The 18,825-nt window shown below is 46.5% G+C and overlaps 1 protein-coding gene across 4 annotated transcripts in view; it reads left to right on the top strand.

Annotated features, from left to right (window-relative positions):
- The first annotated feature begins 13,001 nt into the window (after positions 1–13,001).
- The window catches only part of ssrp1a (structure specific recognition protein 1a), a 64,950-nt gene continuing 59,126 nt past the window's right edge, over positions 13,002–18,825 (top strand). Inside the window, exons 1-2 of one of the 4 annotated variants that reach the window (XM_084332533.1) lie at positions 13,002–13,066; positions 15,011–15,093. In XM_084332533.1, coding sequence (XP_084188659.1) covers positions 15,040–15,093 — 54 coding nt within the window. In that variant the 5' untranslated portion in view covers positions 13,002–13,066; positions 15,011–15,039. Of the gene's footprint in view, positions 13,067–13,544; positions 13,612–15,010; positions 15,094–18,825 lie in introns of those variants that run through there. The other 3 variants (XM_084332534.1, XM_084332535.1, XM_084332536.1) reach the window with 3 other exon arrangements.

Genomic DNA, 18,825 nt, shown 5'->3' with positions numbered 1-18,825 from the left:
TAGAAGCCCGGCGAATCCTGTGTGTTTTCCTTTCATTGCCGGTGCTCCATCGGTAACAACAGCCGTTTATCAAAACCCCCATATTGCTGCACGGCACTTTCAACAGCGTTTCATATGTCCACACTAGGGCTGACCCCTATTAGTCAAATAGTCATCTAATCGATCGAAAGGAGCCATAGTCGACTGCCAACTCTTCTTAGTCGAATACAATACAAAAAAATAAAAAAAATAAAAAAATAAAAAAATATTATAATTTTTTTTTTTTTTTTATATATTGGCCTGGGGCCGCATGGAACGTCGGTGAGGGCCGCATGCGGCCCGCGGGCCGCCAGTTGCCCCTCCCTGTACTATACTATTCTTAAAGTGACCTTTCCTTAGTGGCCATAAGTGTGGGCGTGTGCAGCATGAGTGTGTGCTTGCTCATGTTAAAGTGGCTGCTAGTGTGTGAGCGTGTACAGTGTGTGTGTCGTGTGTGTGCTCATGTGTGCTTGTGTGTGGAGAGTTCAGTGTTCAAGGCTCTGATGGCCTGGGGAAAGAAGCTGAGCCGAAGTCTCTCTGTCCTAGTAGCTGGTGTTCGCAGGCGTCTGCCTGACCTCAGCAGCATGAACAGGCTGTTGTTGGGGTGGTGAGGGTCTTTCATTATTCTTCAGGCTCTGGATTTGCACCTCTTGTTGTATAGAACCTGCAGGGGTGGTAGCGTAATACCCGTGGTACGCTCGGCTGAGCGCACCACTCTCTATAGGGCAGGGCTATTCAACTGGCGGCCCGCGGGCCAGATCCGGCCCGCGGGATGATTCTGACCGGCCCGCCAAAGATTACATGATAATAAAAAAAATAAAAAAAAAATAAAAAAATTTAATTTTTTTTTTTTTTTACTTTTTTCTTTTCATGTCAACGTTAACACGCACAATTGAGCCAAAAGTCACTCAATTAATGACAGATTTCATTGATAAATTGAGGGAAAACTTTGCAAGTCGATTTGATGAATTTGACATGTCCAGAGAATTGATGCATTTTGTGAGCAACCCATTTGCCAATGTAGCTGCTATTTCCACAAAAGGACAAGAGTTCCTTGCATCACTTCACATTGATGAAGGTCTCCTGCAACTTGAAATAATTGACATGCAAGCATCATCTGCTCTGAAGCAGGCACTTGAGAATGAATCCACCACAACATTTTGGATAAAGTGTATTCATGTCAAGACATTCCCCAAAATAAAAACGCTGGCAATATCTGTGCTAACAATGTTTGGCTCAACATACACCTGTGAATCCAGTTTCTCTCACATGAATGCCATTAAAACAAGCAACGTGCCTCCTTGACAAATGAGCATTTGCATCACTGTTTGCGGGTAGCCCTCACTTCCTATGAACCCTCTTTCTCTGCCATTGCCCAGTCAAAGAAGTGCAATCGCTCTCATTAGATGTGTGTATATAGGCTAGGCATGTCTGCCCCCCACCCCCCTGATGTTTGAGAGTTAAGAGTGGACAATAAGTGCTAATAAGATGCTGTGATTTGCTGTTGTTGCACAGACATGAAGCACTTTTTCATAAGCTCAGCTGCACTATAAATGTGTTTTTTTGTTCAAGTGTTGATGTTAGAATGTTCAGATGCACATCATGCACTTGTTTGTTTTTTATTTAATTTTTATATTGAAATGTTGAAGAGGAGATGTTGCAGTTGTTGCACAGTCATAAATGAAGCACTTTCTGCAGGAGATGTTGCAGATGTGGCACATAAATGAAGCACTTTTTTTGAAAAGTATACTACTTTTGCAATGTAGTTAAATAAAAGTTGTGAAAATGTGGTTGCGTGTTGTGTCAAGTGTACATATATTCATAGCACAGGGAGGCGCCGTGGCAGTCCGGCCCCTGGCCCCTTGGGTTTCTGACAATGTGGCCCCCTGAACAATTTAGTTGAATAGCCCTGCTATAGGGCCTTCTTGTCCTGTGCCGTGCTGTTTCCATACCAGGCAGTGATGTTTCCAGTCAAGATGCTCTCTACAGCTCCGGAGTAGAAGGACTGGAGTATCTTCCCAGATACTCTGAACTTCCTTAACTGTCTCAGGTGGTAGAGGCGCTGCTTCGCCTTTTTTACGACTGAGTCTATGTGTGTTGTCCATGTCAGATCCTCTGAGATGTGGACCCCCAGGTACTTAAAGCTGCTCACCCTGTCCACGGTAGCCCTGTTTATCCTCAGTGGTGTGTGTGTCTCCTGCTGTCCTCTCCTATAATCCACGATCAGCTCCTTGGTTTTACCAATGTTCAGGAGCAGGCTGTTGTCCTGGCACCAGCGTTCCAGTACCTCAACCTCCTCCCGGTAGGCCTTCTCGTCGTTGTCCGAGATCAGCCCCACCACCACTGTGTCATCCGCAAACTTCACTATGGAGTTGGAGCTGAACTTGGCCACACAGTCGTGTGTGTATAGTGAGTACAGCAGGGGGCTCAGAACACAGCCCTGGGGGGACCCGATGCTCAGGGTGATGGTGTTGGAGGTCTGACCCCCCACCCTGACCGCCTGGGGCCTTTCGCTCAGAAAGTCCAGTATCCAGGTGCTCAGAGCGGAGCTCAGACCCAGCTCGATCAGCTTGTCCACCAGTCTGGTGGGGACTATGGTGTTGAACGCTGAGCTGTAGTCAATGAACAACAGTCTCACATAGCCCCCCTTCTGGCGGTCAAGGTGAGAGAGGGTGCTGTGCAGTACTTGGGAGACCGCATCATCAGTGGACCTGTTTGGCCTGTATGCAAATTGCATAGGGTCCATATCACTGGGGAGGGAGGCACAAATGTGATCCTTGACCAGCCTCTCGAAACATTTCATGGCCACAGAGGTGAGTGCCACCGGTCTGTAGTCATTGAGACATGTTGGGGAGGTTTTCTTTGGTACAGGTGCTCTTTGAGAGAGGTTTTGAAAGTGGGTAGTGATTTACATTCCTTTACAGCTGTGGGTAGGGCGTTCCACATTGATGTGGCATAATTGCGAAACGTGTTTAGTCCCTTGTTTGAGCCAAATCTGGGTTTAACATGCTTTGTTGAGCTCCCTCTGGTGTTGTGGTCGTGGTATTCACTGACCTTTGGGAAGTATTTTGACATGTACATGGGTACCTTAGTCGTGTAGTGTATCTTGTAGACCAGGCCCATTGCAAGTTGCTGTACTCTGTCGTCTACTCTAAGCCATCCTAGGTTGTCAAAGTGGGCAGGGGTGAGATGGGTTCTAGGAGTAAGGTCAAGCAGTAGTCTGACCAGTTTGTTTTGTGATGTTTGTAATTTTGTTTTTAGCGCCTTTGAGGTGCTTTGGTACCATGAGGTGCAAGCATAGTCGTAGTACCCTTGAATGAGTGCTCCTGCCAGAGTCTTCAGGGTATTCTTGTTTACCAGAGAGGAGATCCGGTACAAGAATCTAGTTCGTTGGTTGACTTTTTTTTATTACATTGGATGCCATTTTGTCACAGGAAAGATTTGCCTCTAGGATGGAACATAGGTATGTAATTTCATCTTTCCTTGTGACAATATTGTCACCCACTGTAACTGAGAAGCCGTCGGTCTTGCTGAGTTTGTTATTTGAACCGAAGAGAATGGACTCTGTTTTACCCAGGTGTAATGATAGTTTGTTATCAGCGAGCCAGGTGCAGATTTTGCCTAGTTCAGAGCTGAGGGTTTTTTCAACCTGTAACTTGTTCTTGTCAGAGACCAGCAGGGCTGAGTCGTACGCGAACAGGAACAAGTTGCAGTCACAAGCTGACGACATGTCATTCGCATAAATTAGGAACAGTAGCGGTCCTAGTATGCTTCCTTGTGGAACACCACAGCTCACTGGGAGGGGGGGGGGGATAGGGTACCGTTTATCTCCACCATCTGTTCTCTCCCCTCTAGGTACACAGTAAATTTCGCAGAGTACATTTTATTCAAACTGAGTCCATTTGAGCCCAAGTGAATAAAACTTTACTCAGTTTGAGTAAAATGTACTCAGTTTGAGTCAAATTTACTCAGCAAAATTTACTGTGTAGGATTGCATCCAGCTCACTGATAGACTATCAAAACCAATTGCTTTTAGCTTGTCAATCAGAATGGAGTGATTGACAGTGTCGAATGCCTTTTGTAGGTCCAGCATGACCATGCCGCAGTATTTGCCCACGTCCACCTCTTGTTTGATGTGGTCGTTCAAATAGAGAAGGCATAGGGCGGCCGGGTAGCGCAGCGGACTAAGCGTCTGTCTACCACCACAGAGACAGTGGGATCGAATCCAGCTGTGGTGCTTCTGGGTTGGCCGACCGTCCATACTAACACAATTGGCAGTGTTAGCGGGTGGGAAACCCGGCGAGGGTGGGTCCTGGTTGTTGTAAACAGCGACTCCTACGGTTCGGTCGGGGCGCCTGCACAGCAAGGGAAGGATCTGGGAGAGGTAGTGTGACCTTCCGCACGTTACTCTCCCAGTGAGAGTCCGCGCTGCCAGGTGAAAAGAAGCAGTGGGCTGGGTACACATGTGTCGGAGGAAGCATGTGATAGTCTCCGCCCTCCCGGACCGACAGTAGGGGGTAGAGTGCGCAACGACCAGGAAGGGGATTGGGAATTGGCATAACGACTAACATTGGGATGGGAGGAAAACTGTGAGGTTTCTGTCCTTGCGCTCTCACTCGTTCTGTTCCTTTAACCACCCTCGCTTTGTTTTCATTCATTTTCTGTCAATTGGTTCTATCCCCTCGTTCACACGTTTCTCCCCGTTGACGTCATCTGAGACGTCGCTGATTGGTTCTCTCACTTCCCCACGCTTGTCATTCACATTCCCCAGCTGTCACTGCTTTTCAATCAATCGATCCCTCATTATTTATACCCCGTTTTCCCCACCCTAAGTTGTTGGTTCGTCTTGATTTGTCGCTGGATGTTTTTCCCCGTTGCTGCTGTTTCACTGTGCTATTCTCCAGGAAATCCTAGAAGCCTCCGCTTTCCTAGAAGCCTCCGTTTTCCTAGAAGCCTCCGCTTGGATACCTGCTCCGTGGCGCGCGCTCGCCTCCACTGTTGTCCTGTTCCTTTACGCAGCTCGTCTGGGTGAGTTTATCTAGATTGACTGTCTTGACCTATTTCCGATTTTCGTGTGTAAACCTTTACACTGAAGTCTACCACCTTTTTGTCAGACAGTCACTCACCCAGCCATTAACGTTTTTGCTATTTCCTTTATGGAATAATATTTTGGGATCTTCCACCTCCCACTGTGTATTTACACGAAGATATTATTTCACATTTGGACTGTGTTTGGATTTTTGCTCACTGTGTATTTACACGAAGATATTGTTTCACATTTGGACTGTGTTGGATTTTTGCTCACTGTGTATTTACACGAAGATAGTATTTCACAATTGGACGGTGTTTGGATTTTTGCTCACTGTGTGTTTACATGAAGATATTCACTTGGGCTGTTTTTGGAATATTGCTCATCACTGTGTTGTTTAACACGAAGAATATAACACCCTGTCCTCCAGCTCGTTTCAAGTCTGCTCTGTCACTGACCCGTTCCCTCTCTCCCTCTCTCGGTCTTGCACAACATCTGAGAGGTCCGCCGTGAGAGTCTGCAGAGCGGTACAGAGGTCTGCTCCTGCTTCCCAAGACTACCCTTCCGGGAGAAGCTGCAGAGCAGCAGAACTTTGCCCCTTGTTCATTGTACCTGTTTCTTGTTGACCTGCTTTTCCCTGTTTCACTTATTCTAGTCACCAAATAAACAAGCCCTTGTATTTGGCAACTCTGAATCCAACTCTCTTGTGTCGTTGCGTTTGGGGTCGGTGTCAAACCATAACATTACGAACCAACCCATGACGACCCCAGCCGACACAGAGAGAGTAGTCACCTTGGGCATCGAGGGGGTGGTAAGGCGTGCCCTACGCTTCCATCGCGCTCCAGGCAATGTACCTGTTAACCGTCTCTTTGTCCCCAACTCAGTCCGGTCCCGGGTCCTCCAGTGGGGCCATACCAGCCGGTTCGCCTGCCACCCGGGCGTTCATCGCACGTTCTCCCTCCTGGCTCGTCGATTCTGGTGGCCCACCATGAGGAACGACGTCAAGGGGTTCGTACTGGCCTGCGCAGTCTGCGCCCGCAAGAGAGTCAGCACAGCAGCGGCAGTCCAGTTAGAGTCAGCCAAGGAACACGCCCTACAGCTGGATGCGGCTGCAGCTGCTGTACAGGGACTCCGAGAGCAGGTCCTGCTTGTTCAAGGTTCAATGGCCGCTTTGGCGGGACAACAGTCCGACATTCTCGCTCAGCTTCACTCGCTGGGCGACACCGTTAATGCCTTTCACCTCTCACACCCTTCAGGAACATTCCCCGCAGCCCCAGCAGATCTCGCATCTCGGGAACCCCTTCTCTCCGTCCCACGGCTGTTCGACGGTAATCCCGAGGAGTGTGCCACATTCATCATGCAATGTGAGTTGGTTTTCCGTCATCAACCAAGCCGTTTTTCTGCTCGTGGGTCCCAAGTGGCTTATATAACCAACCTACTTTCAGGCCATGCTGCCCAGTGGGTCACTTCCTCCTGGGCAATGGAGGCAGATTTTTTGTTCTCCTACCCAGACTTCGTGGCGGAGCTCCGCAGAGTGTTCCACCATCCAGCCCGAGGTCTGGACCCTGGAGCCCGGTTGGGGACCTTCCGGCAGGGTGACGGACTATGTCATGGAGTTTCGACTGGCGGCGGTGGAGAGTGGATGGAACGAACCTGCTCTTCGCCTAACCTTCATGAGGGGGCTCTGTGACGCAGTCAGGGACCAGCTCGCGACCCAGGAGGAACCTGGTTCCCTCGAGGACCTGTTCAGCCTCGCCATCCGCGTCGACGGACGCCTCCAGGAGAGAAGACGTGAGAGAACCCGACGGGGACCCCCAGACGCACCCCCCGAGGACCACGACCTCGAGGAGGATTTCGGTACCCCAGACGTACCCCCCGAGGACCACGACCTCGAGGAGGTTTTCTTTACCCCAGACGTACCCCCCGAGTACTACGACCCCGAGGGGGTGTTCAGGGAGTCCAGGGCTCAGGTCTTTCCGCCTCGCCGGCCTTACGACTGTGCCGTCGACCGCCGCTCAGGGGCTACCTTTCCCAGCGGCCGCCTCTACAGTGCTGTCCGTCCTGCCCCCTCCGTGACTGATGGGTTTGTTCCCTCCCGAGCCGTGACCAAGGAGGAACCCATGCAGCTGGGACGCAACCGCCTTAGCCCGGCCGAGCGGGAGTCCAGGCTCTTCTCCGGCCGTTGCCTCTACTGTGGCCGGGATGGACACCGTGTCTCCAATTGCCGTGCCCGGCCAAGAGGACCAGGCTCGCCAAGACCCCGGGAGATCCTGGTGAGCCGTCTTTCCTGTCCCCCGCCCCGGAGGCCCGCTGGTGAGTCGCCTCCGGACCTCTCGTCCATACCCACCCGTGCACCACCCAACCATCTGGCAGACGTCACCCTAGCCTGGGCGGACCAGCGGGCGACGGTGGGTGCACTCATGGACTCTGGTGCTGAGGGGAGTTTCATGGACGTTGGGTTTGCCACCCGGGCCGGCATTCCGCTTGAGGACCTCGAGAGGCCCTTGGAGGTCTTCGCAATGGATCATCGCCGCCTGGCTGACGTCACTCAACGCACCTGTCCAGTCCTTCTCACCGTTGCTGGTGACCACGTTGAGAGGCTCCAGTTTTTCGTCACCAGCTCTCCTCTTGTCCCTGTGGTCCTGGGCAGGCCCTGGCTCGCGCTGCACGAGCCCCACATCGCCTGGTCCTCCGGTGCCATCAAGGGGTGGAGCCCCTCCTGTCGTGCCCGGTGTCTTCGGGTGCCGTCCAGCCCCCTCACCGGGTCCCAGTCCTCGTCTCCGGCCTCCCTCGCCGGTTCTCTGTCCCTGTGCCCGGCCTCCGCTGTCGGGTCCCAGTCCCCGTCTCCGGCCTCCCTCGCCGGTCCTCTGTCCACGTCTCCGGTCCCCCTCTCCGGGCCTCTGTCTTTGTCCCCCTCTCCAGTGCCCCTGATCGCCGGCTTCCTTGGGTCCCGTCCGGGCAGGCCGGGGCCGTGTGGGTCGCCGGGTGCTGTAAGGTTTGGCTCTTTCCCCACCACGGGCTTCTTGAAGTACTGTGATGATTGGTCCGCTGCTCCAGACGTCTGAGCGCGCCTGTCGTGGTGCCGACCGGCGCCGGGTTCCTGCGCCGACTTACCGCCCTGGGCAGAGGGTGTGGCTCTCCGCAAGGGACCTCCCGCTACGGTCCTCGGCCAGGAGGCTCAAACCCCGTTTCGTCGGACCTTTCGAGGTCCTGAAGGTACTCAGTCCGGCGGCCCTGCGCCTGAAGCTTCCTGCATCCATGCACATCCGCCCCGTGTTCCATGTCTCCCGGGTTAAGCCCGTCTCCCTCAGTCCCCTTTTGCCTCCAGCTCCTGATCCGGCGCCTCCCGTGTTGGTGGATGATCACTGACTTCCATCGAGCCCATCCTGACGGGCCGGGTCGGCCTGGTCGCCAGGTGGCTCCCTTGGAGGGGGGGGTACTGTGAGGTTTCTGTCCTTGCGCTCTCACTCGTTCTGTTCCTTTAACCACCCTCGCTTTGTTTTCATTCATTTTCTGTCAATTGGTTCTATCCCCTCGTTCACACGTTTCTCCCCGTTGACGTCATCTGAGACGTCGCTGATTGGTTGTCTCACTTCCCCACGCTTGTCATTCACATTCCCCAGCTGTCACTGCTTTTCAATCAATCGATCCCTCATTATTTATACCCCGTTTTCCCCACCCTAAGTTGTTGGTTCGTCTTGATTTGTCGCTGGATGTTTTTCCCCGTTGCTGCTGTTTCACTGTGCTATTCTCCAGGAAATCCTAGAAGCCTCCGCTTTCCTAGAAGCCTCCGTTTTCCTAGAAGCCTCCGCTTGGATACCTGCTCCGTGGCGCGCGCTCGCCTCCACTGTTGTCCTGTTCCTTTACGCAGCTCGTCTGGGTGAGTTTATCTAGATTGACTGTCTTGACCTATTTCCGATTTTCGTGTGTAAACCTTTACACTGAAGTCTACCACCTTTTTGTCAGACAGTCACTCACCCAGCCATTAACGTTTTTGCTATTTCCTTTATGGAATAATATTTTGGGATCTTCCACCTCCCACTGTGTATTTACACGAAGATATTATTTCACATTTGGACTGTGTTTGGATTTTTGCTCACTGTGTATTTACACGAAGATATTGTTTCACATTTGGACTGTGTTGGATTTTTGCTCACTGTGTATTTACACGAAGATAGTATTTCACAATTGGACGGTGTTTGGATTTTTGCTCACTGTGTGTTTACATGAAGATATTCACTTGGGCTGTTTTTGGAATATTGCTCATCACTGTGTTGTTTAACACGAAGAATATAACACCCTGTCCTCCAGCTCGTTTCAAGTCTGCTCTGTCACTGACCCGTTCCCTCTCTCCCTCTCTCGGTCTTGCACAACATCTGAGAGGTCCGCCGTGAGAGTCTGCAGAGCGGTACAGAGGTCTGCTCCTGCTTCCCAAGACTACCCTTCCGGGAGAAGCTGCAGAGCAGCAGAACTTTGCCCCTTGTTCATTGTACCTGTTTCTTGTTGACCTGCTTTTCCCTGTTTCACTTATTCTAGTCACCAAATAAACAAGCCCTTGTATTTGGCAACTCTGAATCCAACTCTCTTGTGTCGTTGCGTTTGGGGTCGGTGTCAAACCATAACAAAAACAGAAAAAGAAGGGGGGAAAAGATTATTCAAATAGAGAAGGCATGTGTCAGTGGAGTGGGATGTTCTGAAGCCAGATTGGAGTAAGGCGCGTAAAGCAAATTACCCCGATTTGTTAAGATTGTGATCTTAAAATAAATATAAAAAAATGTAAAAGCACAGAGTATTTAAGAATTGCATAACTCTATAGTCTATATATCTTGTATATTATTCTACATCGGGAAAATAACAATGAAAGCTATGATCAGAATAATCATTGTCATATGTTGTCATTTAGCAAATGTCTAATATAAGTAACTATTCCTCATTTTGCAGGACATACCTTGGGGTCCCCAAACCACACTTTTGGAACCACTGCACTGATTGATTGACTGGCTGCTCTTGAGGGAAAAGATCAAATAACTCAGTGCTTCAAATAAGAGCTATGGGTGATGTGGAGAGAAATGTGTGATATTCAAAATGACTTATTTTTGATAACGATATATATCATGATATAAGCTTAGGTATGGAAAATCGTATGTCAATAACCCAGATGATGTTTTACTGCATTGTATGAGAAGTGTGATAGGATTGGCATGCTGGCAGGCAAGTTACAGAGGCTGCCTGGTCATTTAAGGGTTGCTGATTGATTGATTGAAAACTTTATTAACAGATTGCAGAATGGGTACAGTACAGTACAGCTCAATACACACAATTGTTAAGGGGCTGCAGACCAGAGAAAGACTTTCGTCTTGTTTACATCAGGGTCCCCCATTTTCAATTCATCATAACATATATGACATACAGACAGTACTGCTACATCTATACATTTATGACATACCAGATTTGCAAATACAGTAGTTTGTGATACAAAAAGTCTAAAAAAGAGAGTATATACATTTGACGTAGAAACTGTACATTGGAGGAGGTTGGGTAGGTGGGGTGGGGGGACTGTACATTGGATGTGGTTGGGTGGGTGGGGGTTGGGTAGGCAGGGTGGGGGAAACTGTACAACTGTACAAGCAAAACTGTACATTGGAATATCGACGAAACCATACTTGGTTCCAAGGAGGGTCTCGTGTATTCTTGGGTTAGGTCATTTACTGTACATTGGAGGGGGTTGGGTTAGGACATTTACAGGGGCCAGTTTCGAATTGCAGTCTCCCGTAGGTGTTCTTTGAGAGTGGTTTTGAAAGTGGGTAGTGATTCACATTCCTTTACAGCTGTGGGTAGGGCGTTCCACATTGATGTGGCATAATTGCGAAACGTGTTTAGTCCCTTGTTTGAGCCGAATCTGGGTTTAACATGATTTGTGGAGCTCCCTCTGGTGTTGTGGTCGTGGTATTCACTGACCTTTGGGAAGTATTTTGACATGTACATGGGTATCTTAGTCGTGTAGTGTATCTTGTAGACCAGGCCCATTGCAAGTTGCTGTCCTCCGTATTCTACTCTAAGCCATCCTAGCCCTAGGTAGTCAAAGTGGGCAGGGGTGAGGTGGGTTCTAGGAGTGTAAGGTCAAGTAGTAGTCTGAACAGTTTGTTTTGTGATGTTTGTAATCTTGTTTTTAGCGTCTTTGAGGTACTTTGGTACCATGAGGTGCAAGCATAGTCGTAGTACCCTTGAATGAGTGCTCCTGCCAGAGTCTTCAGGGTATTCTTGTTTACCAGAGAGGAGATCCGGTACAAGAATCTAGTTAGTTGGTTGACTTTTTTGACTACATTGGATGCCATTTTGTCACAGGAAAGATTTGCCACTAGGATGGAACCTAGGTATGTAATCTCATCTTTCCTTGTGACAATATTGTGCACTGTAACTGAGAAGCCGTCGGTCTTGTTTGTTATTTGATCCGAAGAGAATGGACTCTAGTTTGTTATCAGTGAGCCAGGTGCAGATTCTACCGAGTTCTGAGCTGAGGGTTTTTTCAACCTGTAACTTGTTCTTGTCAGAGACCAGCAGGGCTGGTTCGATCCCCAGTGTAACTGCAGGAGTGTCATAGTGTAATTCTAGTTAGCTGCAGTGTGATGTCATAGTAGGACCGGTTAGAACAGGCTAGAACGTTCTGGAACATTGTGATGTCATAGCGGAATGTCATAGTAGCCCCGGCCAGGGTATAAATAGAGAGACACTAAGGTTCGTTCCTTCACTTCTCCACCATTCTCAGACAAGCCACATCGACACCAGAGCTCTTAACTGTCCTCTCATATTGCATGCAGTCAACAAGGTACGTTTGTGGCCGTAATGCGCTTGTAGTTAAGTTCAGTGGGTTAACAACCAACCTTGCAACAATCGATAAATTGTATGTATGTTGTTATGGTTTGATCCGTGATTTATTGTATTTCATGTATGTTTTCACAGTTTTACGGTTCGGAATAAAGATGTTCTCTTCGACGTGTCAATACTACCAACGTGCACCTAAAGGGAATTAGGGACAGGGATTTTAAAAAAATGCTAACATTTGCAATATTTAATTGTAGTTGTATATGTTCTTGTAAAATAATTTTTAAAAATAACAGACATATCTAGCAGTAGAAATAATGAGTTATATGAATAATAAAGTGTTTATACACTTGTCAAGAGCTGAGAGACCAATATGACAGACAAATAATTCTGATGAAACGAGATATTATTATACATTTAAGCCAAGGTGAGCCTTTATTGTCTATTCAACATACTGTAATCAATTGTCTTCCCGCATATTTATCATAGACACACAACCAGAACCTGTGGTCAAACTCAGGGTATCTTGTGGTGCAGCGCTTCTGTGGCTGTTCAGTGAGCCTTCAGCAGTACCCCAGTGAAATAAGGCAAATTATTCCAAGATTTCATTTCCAACCATGAAATCACACAAAATCACTCAAATCAGCATAGGTCAATCAATGCATAATGGCTTTTCATGCTTTGGGCTCTGGTTCTGAGAGTTCCCCATTCTCTGAGACGGTTTCACTGCCACCAGTCTGTCCAGGTCTCACAGGCGCTGGAGGATAAATCTCCTCTGGATTAATTTCTGGAGCGTCGTGACTTTTCTGTCCAGGAGTCTGATGCACGAAATAAGGTTTGTAGATGTAAACACCACCAGCTACTCCAAGCACAGTAGCCAAGGCCATCTGGGTGAAGGGTATTCTTCGTTGAAACATGCTTTCTCTCTGGATACGGAATCCCGATTAGTCCATATAACTGATCGACAAATTATCCGGATCTTCTTTCTGAATGACTTAAAGACACAAACAATAAAAAGTCCTGTAGATGTCAGCAGGGCATGTTGGTGTTTATTGTGTGTGTAGCTGATGCAGCCATATATCTATGGATGCAGCTGCCTCAGAGCGGAAGTAAATACAAGACTCCTTCCTGTGACGTAGGCACTAGCCCCTGATGCTACACGCGGGAAACAGCAGAAGTCTGCTCATCATCACTACAGTAAGGCAGGACGTTTTATAATCGTGTTTACATCGCGTGTTTACTTTATGGACTGCACGTGTTTGTCCGAATTAACGACACAGTAAAACAAGATATGGTCCCATTGATCATTTGGGAACTATCTCTTTAGCTAAACAAACTCTGAACATCACTTGCTAATCTGAACGCCACTGGCCTCGCTTGGCTGTGCTGCACAAAGGGGGCACTCGATAAGCGTTACTCTGTGTAGAAAGAGGGGCTGAGTGTTCCGTGTATGCCCCGTTAGTAACTTCACACAATGGAAAACTCCGCCCGCCACAGGGCCATTCCGCACTGCGATCTAAACTCATCCTTAGCAGACAAGTCGATGCTAGCTCTAGTTAGTGGCGTTAAGTTAGCATAAAAGTTAGCTTTCGTTTGCATTCATAATAATAATCTGGTGTCATATTGACGTATCTAGCTTGATGCTTTCACGGCGAAATACGTTTGACTGTTCTACATTTGAATGACAAATGTACATTGCGTTGACATATGTAACGCTAGCTAACCTAAGTTAGCTAATTCAGGTAACGTGATTGATTGATTCATTGATAACTTTATTAACAGATTGCAGAATGGGTACAGTACAGCTCAATACATACAATTGTTAAGGGGATGCAGACCAGAGAAAGACTTGTTTACATCAGGGTCCCCCATTTTCAATTCATCGTAACATATGTGACATACATGACATACAGATAGACAGTACTGCTACATCTATACATTTATGACATACCAGATTTGCAATTACAGTACTGTTTGTGATACAAAAAGAGTCCAGAAAGAAAAGAGTATATACATTAGACGTAGAAACTGTACATTGGATTGGGTAGGTGGGGGTGGGGGGGACACTGTACATTGGAGGTGGGGGGGGGGGGGGGGGACACTGTACAACTGTACAAACAACACTGTACATTGGATTATTGACAAGACCATACTTGGTAATTTACTGTACATTGGAGGGGGTTGTGTTCAGACATTTACAGGGGCCAAGTTTACGTCAAGTTAATGAACATGAACGCTGCTGCAGCGTTTGTGCTTTTTAGCCTTGCTGTAGTGAACTTGTAATGCAATTATGCAAGTCATTCTCTAATACACTGATCTAATACCTAGACCTATATAAATACATTTAGCATTACATTGCCCATGAGTGTGGTACTATCATCATGTCTGCATCAGTTATAGATAACTGATGCAGACATGATGATAGTACCACACTAGATCTAGCTACTGTTCTAACAGTGACCACAGGCATCTTGGTTAGCAAACAACAGGCATGTAACTGCAGCGGTGATGTCATAATAGAACAGGCTAGACCGCTCTGGAACATTGTGATGTCATAATAGACCGGCCATAGTGTATAAATAGGGAGACCCTATAAGGTTCGTTCCTTCACTTCTCCACCATCTTCAGACAAGCCACATAGACACCAGAGCTCTTAACTGTCCTCTCATATTGCATGCAGTCAACAAGGTACGTTTGGGGTCGTAATGAGCTTGTAGTTAAGTTCATTGGGTTAACAACCACCCTTGCAACAACCGATAAATTGTATGTATGTTGTTATGGTTTGATCCGTGATTGATTGTATTTCATGTATGTTTTCACAGTTTTACGGTTCGGAATAAAGATGTTCTCTTCGAACGGAAATAAAGCCAATCAGTAAACATCAAAGACGAGTTGCGTCATCATTGCAAGAGATGCGGTTACAGTAAAACTTGTATGCACCACGATGACCCTGCAATTCTAGAACATCGAACATCCACAACCTTCCGGAACATTCTAGAACATCGAACATCCTGTGTGATCAATTTAAACTAGCAGGTGGTAATCGTGGCCAACAAGCTGTGGCTTTGTGCCATGTTGGTTGGCAAGATGATGGAACATTATGAATGTGGTTACATCTAACGTCTGTCTTCTTCCTCTCAGTAGAGCATCAGTCGTTGCCGGTGGCCGAGATGGGAGACACACTGGAGTTCAATGAGATCTACCAGGAATCCAAGGGCTCTTGGGTCAGTAGCCACACATACTGTAACACCTACACACCCCTCATCTCAAATGTTCTGAGTATGTAACAGGTCCACGTGTCCGGGAAGTTTTCAATGTCACAGACAAATGGGATACAATCCGGTCAAATGTTATTTGTGCTTATTGCAATAACATTGTACCGGATGCTTAAAACGAAGCATTTGCTTTAACCCTCCGTGCACTGTTTTCAACGTGTTGCGCACTCATGATAGCGATAACAACCTTAACGCTTTTACACTCAGGTTATAGTATCTCTTGTCCTGGCAAAAGCACTAGCATAGTGTGGACATGGAGAGAGGTCTGGATATGTGAGACACTCAAGTGTAAGAATATACAGACAGCTGACATTCGTCTAATATGACATTCATATTAGAGGTACCAAAACAAATGAAAATCCTAGAGGCAAGTTCAGAGCACCCTACCATGTCCAGTTAATCCCCAGACACCCCCTATTAAAGATAACTCTTTGAAATATTCCTGTCATAATGCACCAGAAACTAATGGCAAAAAAAGGCTAAGTCACAGCAGGTTAAGAGAAAAAGGTACCTTCATGTCGTGGTTCACAATTTGCTGCCAACTATGAAAGGTAGAATAGTTTTGGTTCTTGATATTTAATTTTCTCCCCCAACAAAAATATTAGAATCGGAACAGATATTCAATTAGAATCGGAATCGATAACCAGAACTGGAATTTATCAAATCCAAACGATACCCAACCGTACTGACAAAAATCGGTATGAACATTTTTCACTGTGCTTCTAAATTTCTTTGTGTGTAAGCATCAAGCCCTGTCTCTCCACTCATGGAACAGCAATAAACAGCAGATTTATTGAGAAATCTAAGTCTTTTGCTATAGCCTGGATGTCTGGAGAGTTTGGGTCCATGCAGCACAAGTTAGCCACAACTTAAGCACGTCCGTCCTATCAATACTCTAAGTAGGCCACATGTTGTTGGCACAATTTTGGAATGGACAAACATGAACTAGCTGTATTCTAAGTCTAACGCAACAAACATTTAGTGGTAACGTTACTCCAGTCCATAGAATCCTTGTTTGGTTTCCTGGCTCACACACACACGCAGTCACGCACACGCATGCACACAAAAACATGTCGCAAATCCAGCTGCATCGCAAGTTAAACAGACAACGCACAGGATTTAAGAGTAAGACTTCTTTTTGGTTGATTGATATTTCAGTTTCACTGGCAAAAACAAGCACTTTTAGTGGACGTACATTACCTGGTAACCAAATAAAAATATGAGGGAATTATTATTTAATTTTAATTTTTTCAACTTTTTATTTGAATAACAGGTGTACAGCAGATACATGTCCCACAGCACACTGCAATTATCTCACCCTCTGGTCCCTTCCCCCACCCACGGCCAACAAAACTAAATAAAGACAGGACAAAACAATAAAATTAAAATAAACAATAATAAATAGGGATGTCCGATATTATCGGCCCACCTATATTATCGGCCGATATTGGCATTAAAATGTGATATCGGAAAATATCGGTATCGGTTTTCAAATTTTATTTATTTTTATTTTATTTTTTATAACATTTCTATAACCTTTATTTACCCAGGCAAGCAAGTAAGAACAAATTCTGATTTTATTTATTGTCAAAAGTATGCATAATGTTGTGTTAATTCCACAACAAGAGATATGTAATGTTAATTACCTGAAATAATTCAGTTTTTTGGGGTGGGAAACCCTGCATATATCGGTATCGGTTGATATTGGTATCGGAAATTAAGAGTTGGACAATATCGGTATCGGTAAAAAAGCCAATATCTAGCATCCCTAATAATAAATAATAACAACAATGACGACAACAACATCATTGTTGTACAACAGACGGGCCTCTTACACGTCTGTTGTACAACTTCTTCCATTAGGGAAACCCACCTCCAAAAAACACAACCGGGGACAGACACCCCAAGACCCCCGGCCTAGGGCTGGGCGATATGACTATTATATAAATATCGGGTACAGTTCATTAACTCTTTCAATGCCATGCCTGGTTTTCCGTTTTACCGCTTGAATGCCACCATCCGCGCCAATGTTAACGTTAATATCGCCTAATCTATGTTTTAAATTATGGCTATGTGTCGAATCTGCCCATCGCATTATCAAATACTATTTTCCAGTCAGTGCTGTGAAGGCAGATTCTTTTTTTATCGCGTCGTTTCCGTTTCAGAGCAGTTAGAAAAGCCCCCGTTTTGATATAAAAAACAGCTCATTCTGGAGCATTCTATGAAAATCGTCTTTTAGTGGAATATTCCACAACGTTGATATTCGTCGGCCGTTTTATGAATCGTTTTCAAATAAACGCTAGATGATCAATATTATACGTGCACGCACGCACATTACGGCCGCGCACTGATAATCGCCCCGTTGATTTCCTCTCGGACTTTTACAATGAAACCGAAAGAAGACATTTCACAAAACAGCTTATAACTTCATCAAACTTACTCCGATTATCCTACCACTGATAACACAGAGTCCTTACTTGACATCAGATGGTATCCAACTGGTATATTCCAATTCCTGATCACCATTCGAAAAAATCGATAAGTGTATGGATACAACGCAACACAGTAGATCTCTATGATCCGCGGGGATCTGAGGCTCCAGAATGAACTGTGGTAACCCCGGCTGGATCAGTGAACTGGAAAATGTGGAGTACTATTTTTTTCCCCATTCATTTTCATTGAGTCCATTCCAAAATCACTTATGTCATCTGGGAGACGACAGGGGGCGCTTTTTTCCACAGTGATTGTCGGCGCCCCTCGGCTATACTCGGGTAGGCTCGGGTGATGCAATAATTTTTCAGATAGCAAAAAAAAAAAAAAAAAAATCCGAGAAATCTCGTGAGTGGCTAGCAACCACCTATAAAAAAACACGAGAAATCTCGTGAGTGGCACTGAAAGAGTTAACAATACACTTTTTAAACGTATCGTGGATATCGTGATGTTTTGCCCAAGAGGATTGTGTTGCGTCATTCTGGTCCACACGTTCAAATTTTTGAACAATGCCGTCCCCACACACACACTACTGCATCAAAGTTACTACTTATGATTAACAAAAGCATTAGTTTTGTGGCATTAACGTTATATAGTTACACGTTCAATAACATCAGCGTATGACATAGCAACGTCCGAGGACGACATAGATAGATAGCAAGCATTACTCATTCATATCTCAGCCCGTGAGGTTCTGCGGTCTGTTAATAAAGTTTTCAATCAGACAGATGTATGGAAAGGCTTTTATTATAACATTCGTTGCAGTAAGGCGGCTAGGTGGTGTAGTGGTCTAAGGCACTCGCCACCAGTGTGGAGACGCTAGGATTCGCGTGTTCGAATCCAGCTCTCCACATTGTTTTTCAGTTTGGCTGGTCGTCCGCAGTAATACACATTGGCCGTATTACGGGGAGGGAAAAACTGAAGGGTGGGGATCGAACGTTGTGAACAAGCGACTCCTACAAGTCGGTTGGTGCGCCTGCGCAGTAGAATCAGGAAGTGTCGGGGGCAGCGTGAGCCTCCCACGCGTTACTCCTCGACACTGAGAGGTCGAGCTGCGCAGGTGAAAAGATGCGACTGCTGTTACCTCAAGTACCGGAGGGGACTTGTGCTATGTATGACTTAGTCCACATTGCAGCCGGCTTGTGGGAGGCAAGAAACAGCGTTCGTGACAGGGGAGGGTTGAATTGGATG

This window comes from Notolepis coatsorum (assembly GCF_963971535.1).
Source record: "Notolepis coatsorum genome assembly, chromosome: 16".
NCBI classification, from domain to species: Eukaryota; Metazoa; Chordata; class Actinopteri; order Aulopiformes; family Paralepididae; genus Notolepis; species Notolepis coatsorum.
The sequence above is the reverse complement of the archived record's forward strand: the minus strand, read 5'-3'. Positions and strand labels throughout refer to the sequence as shown.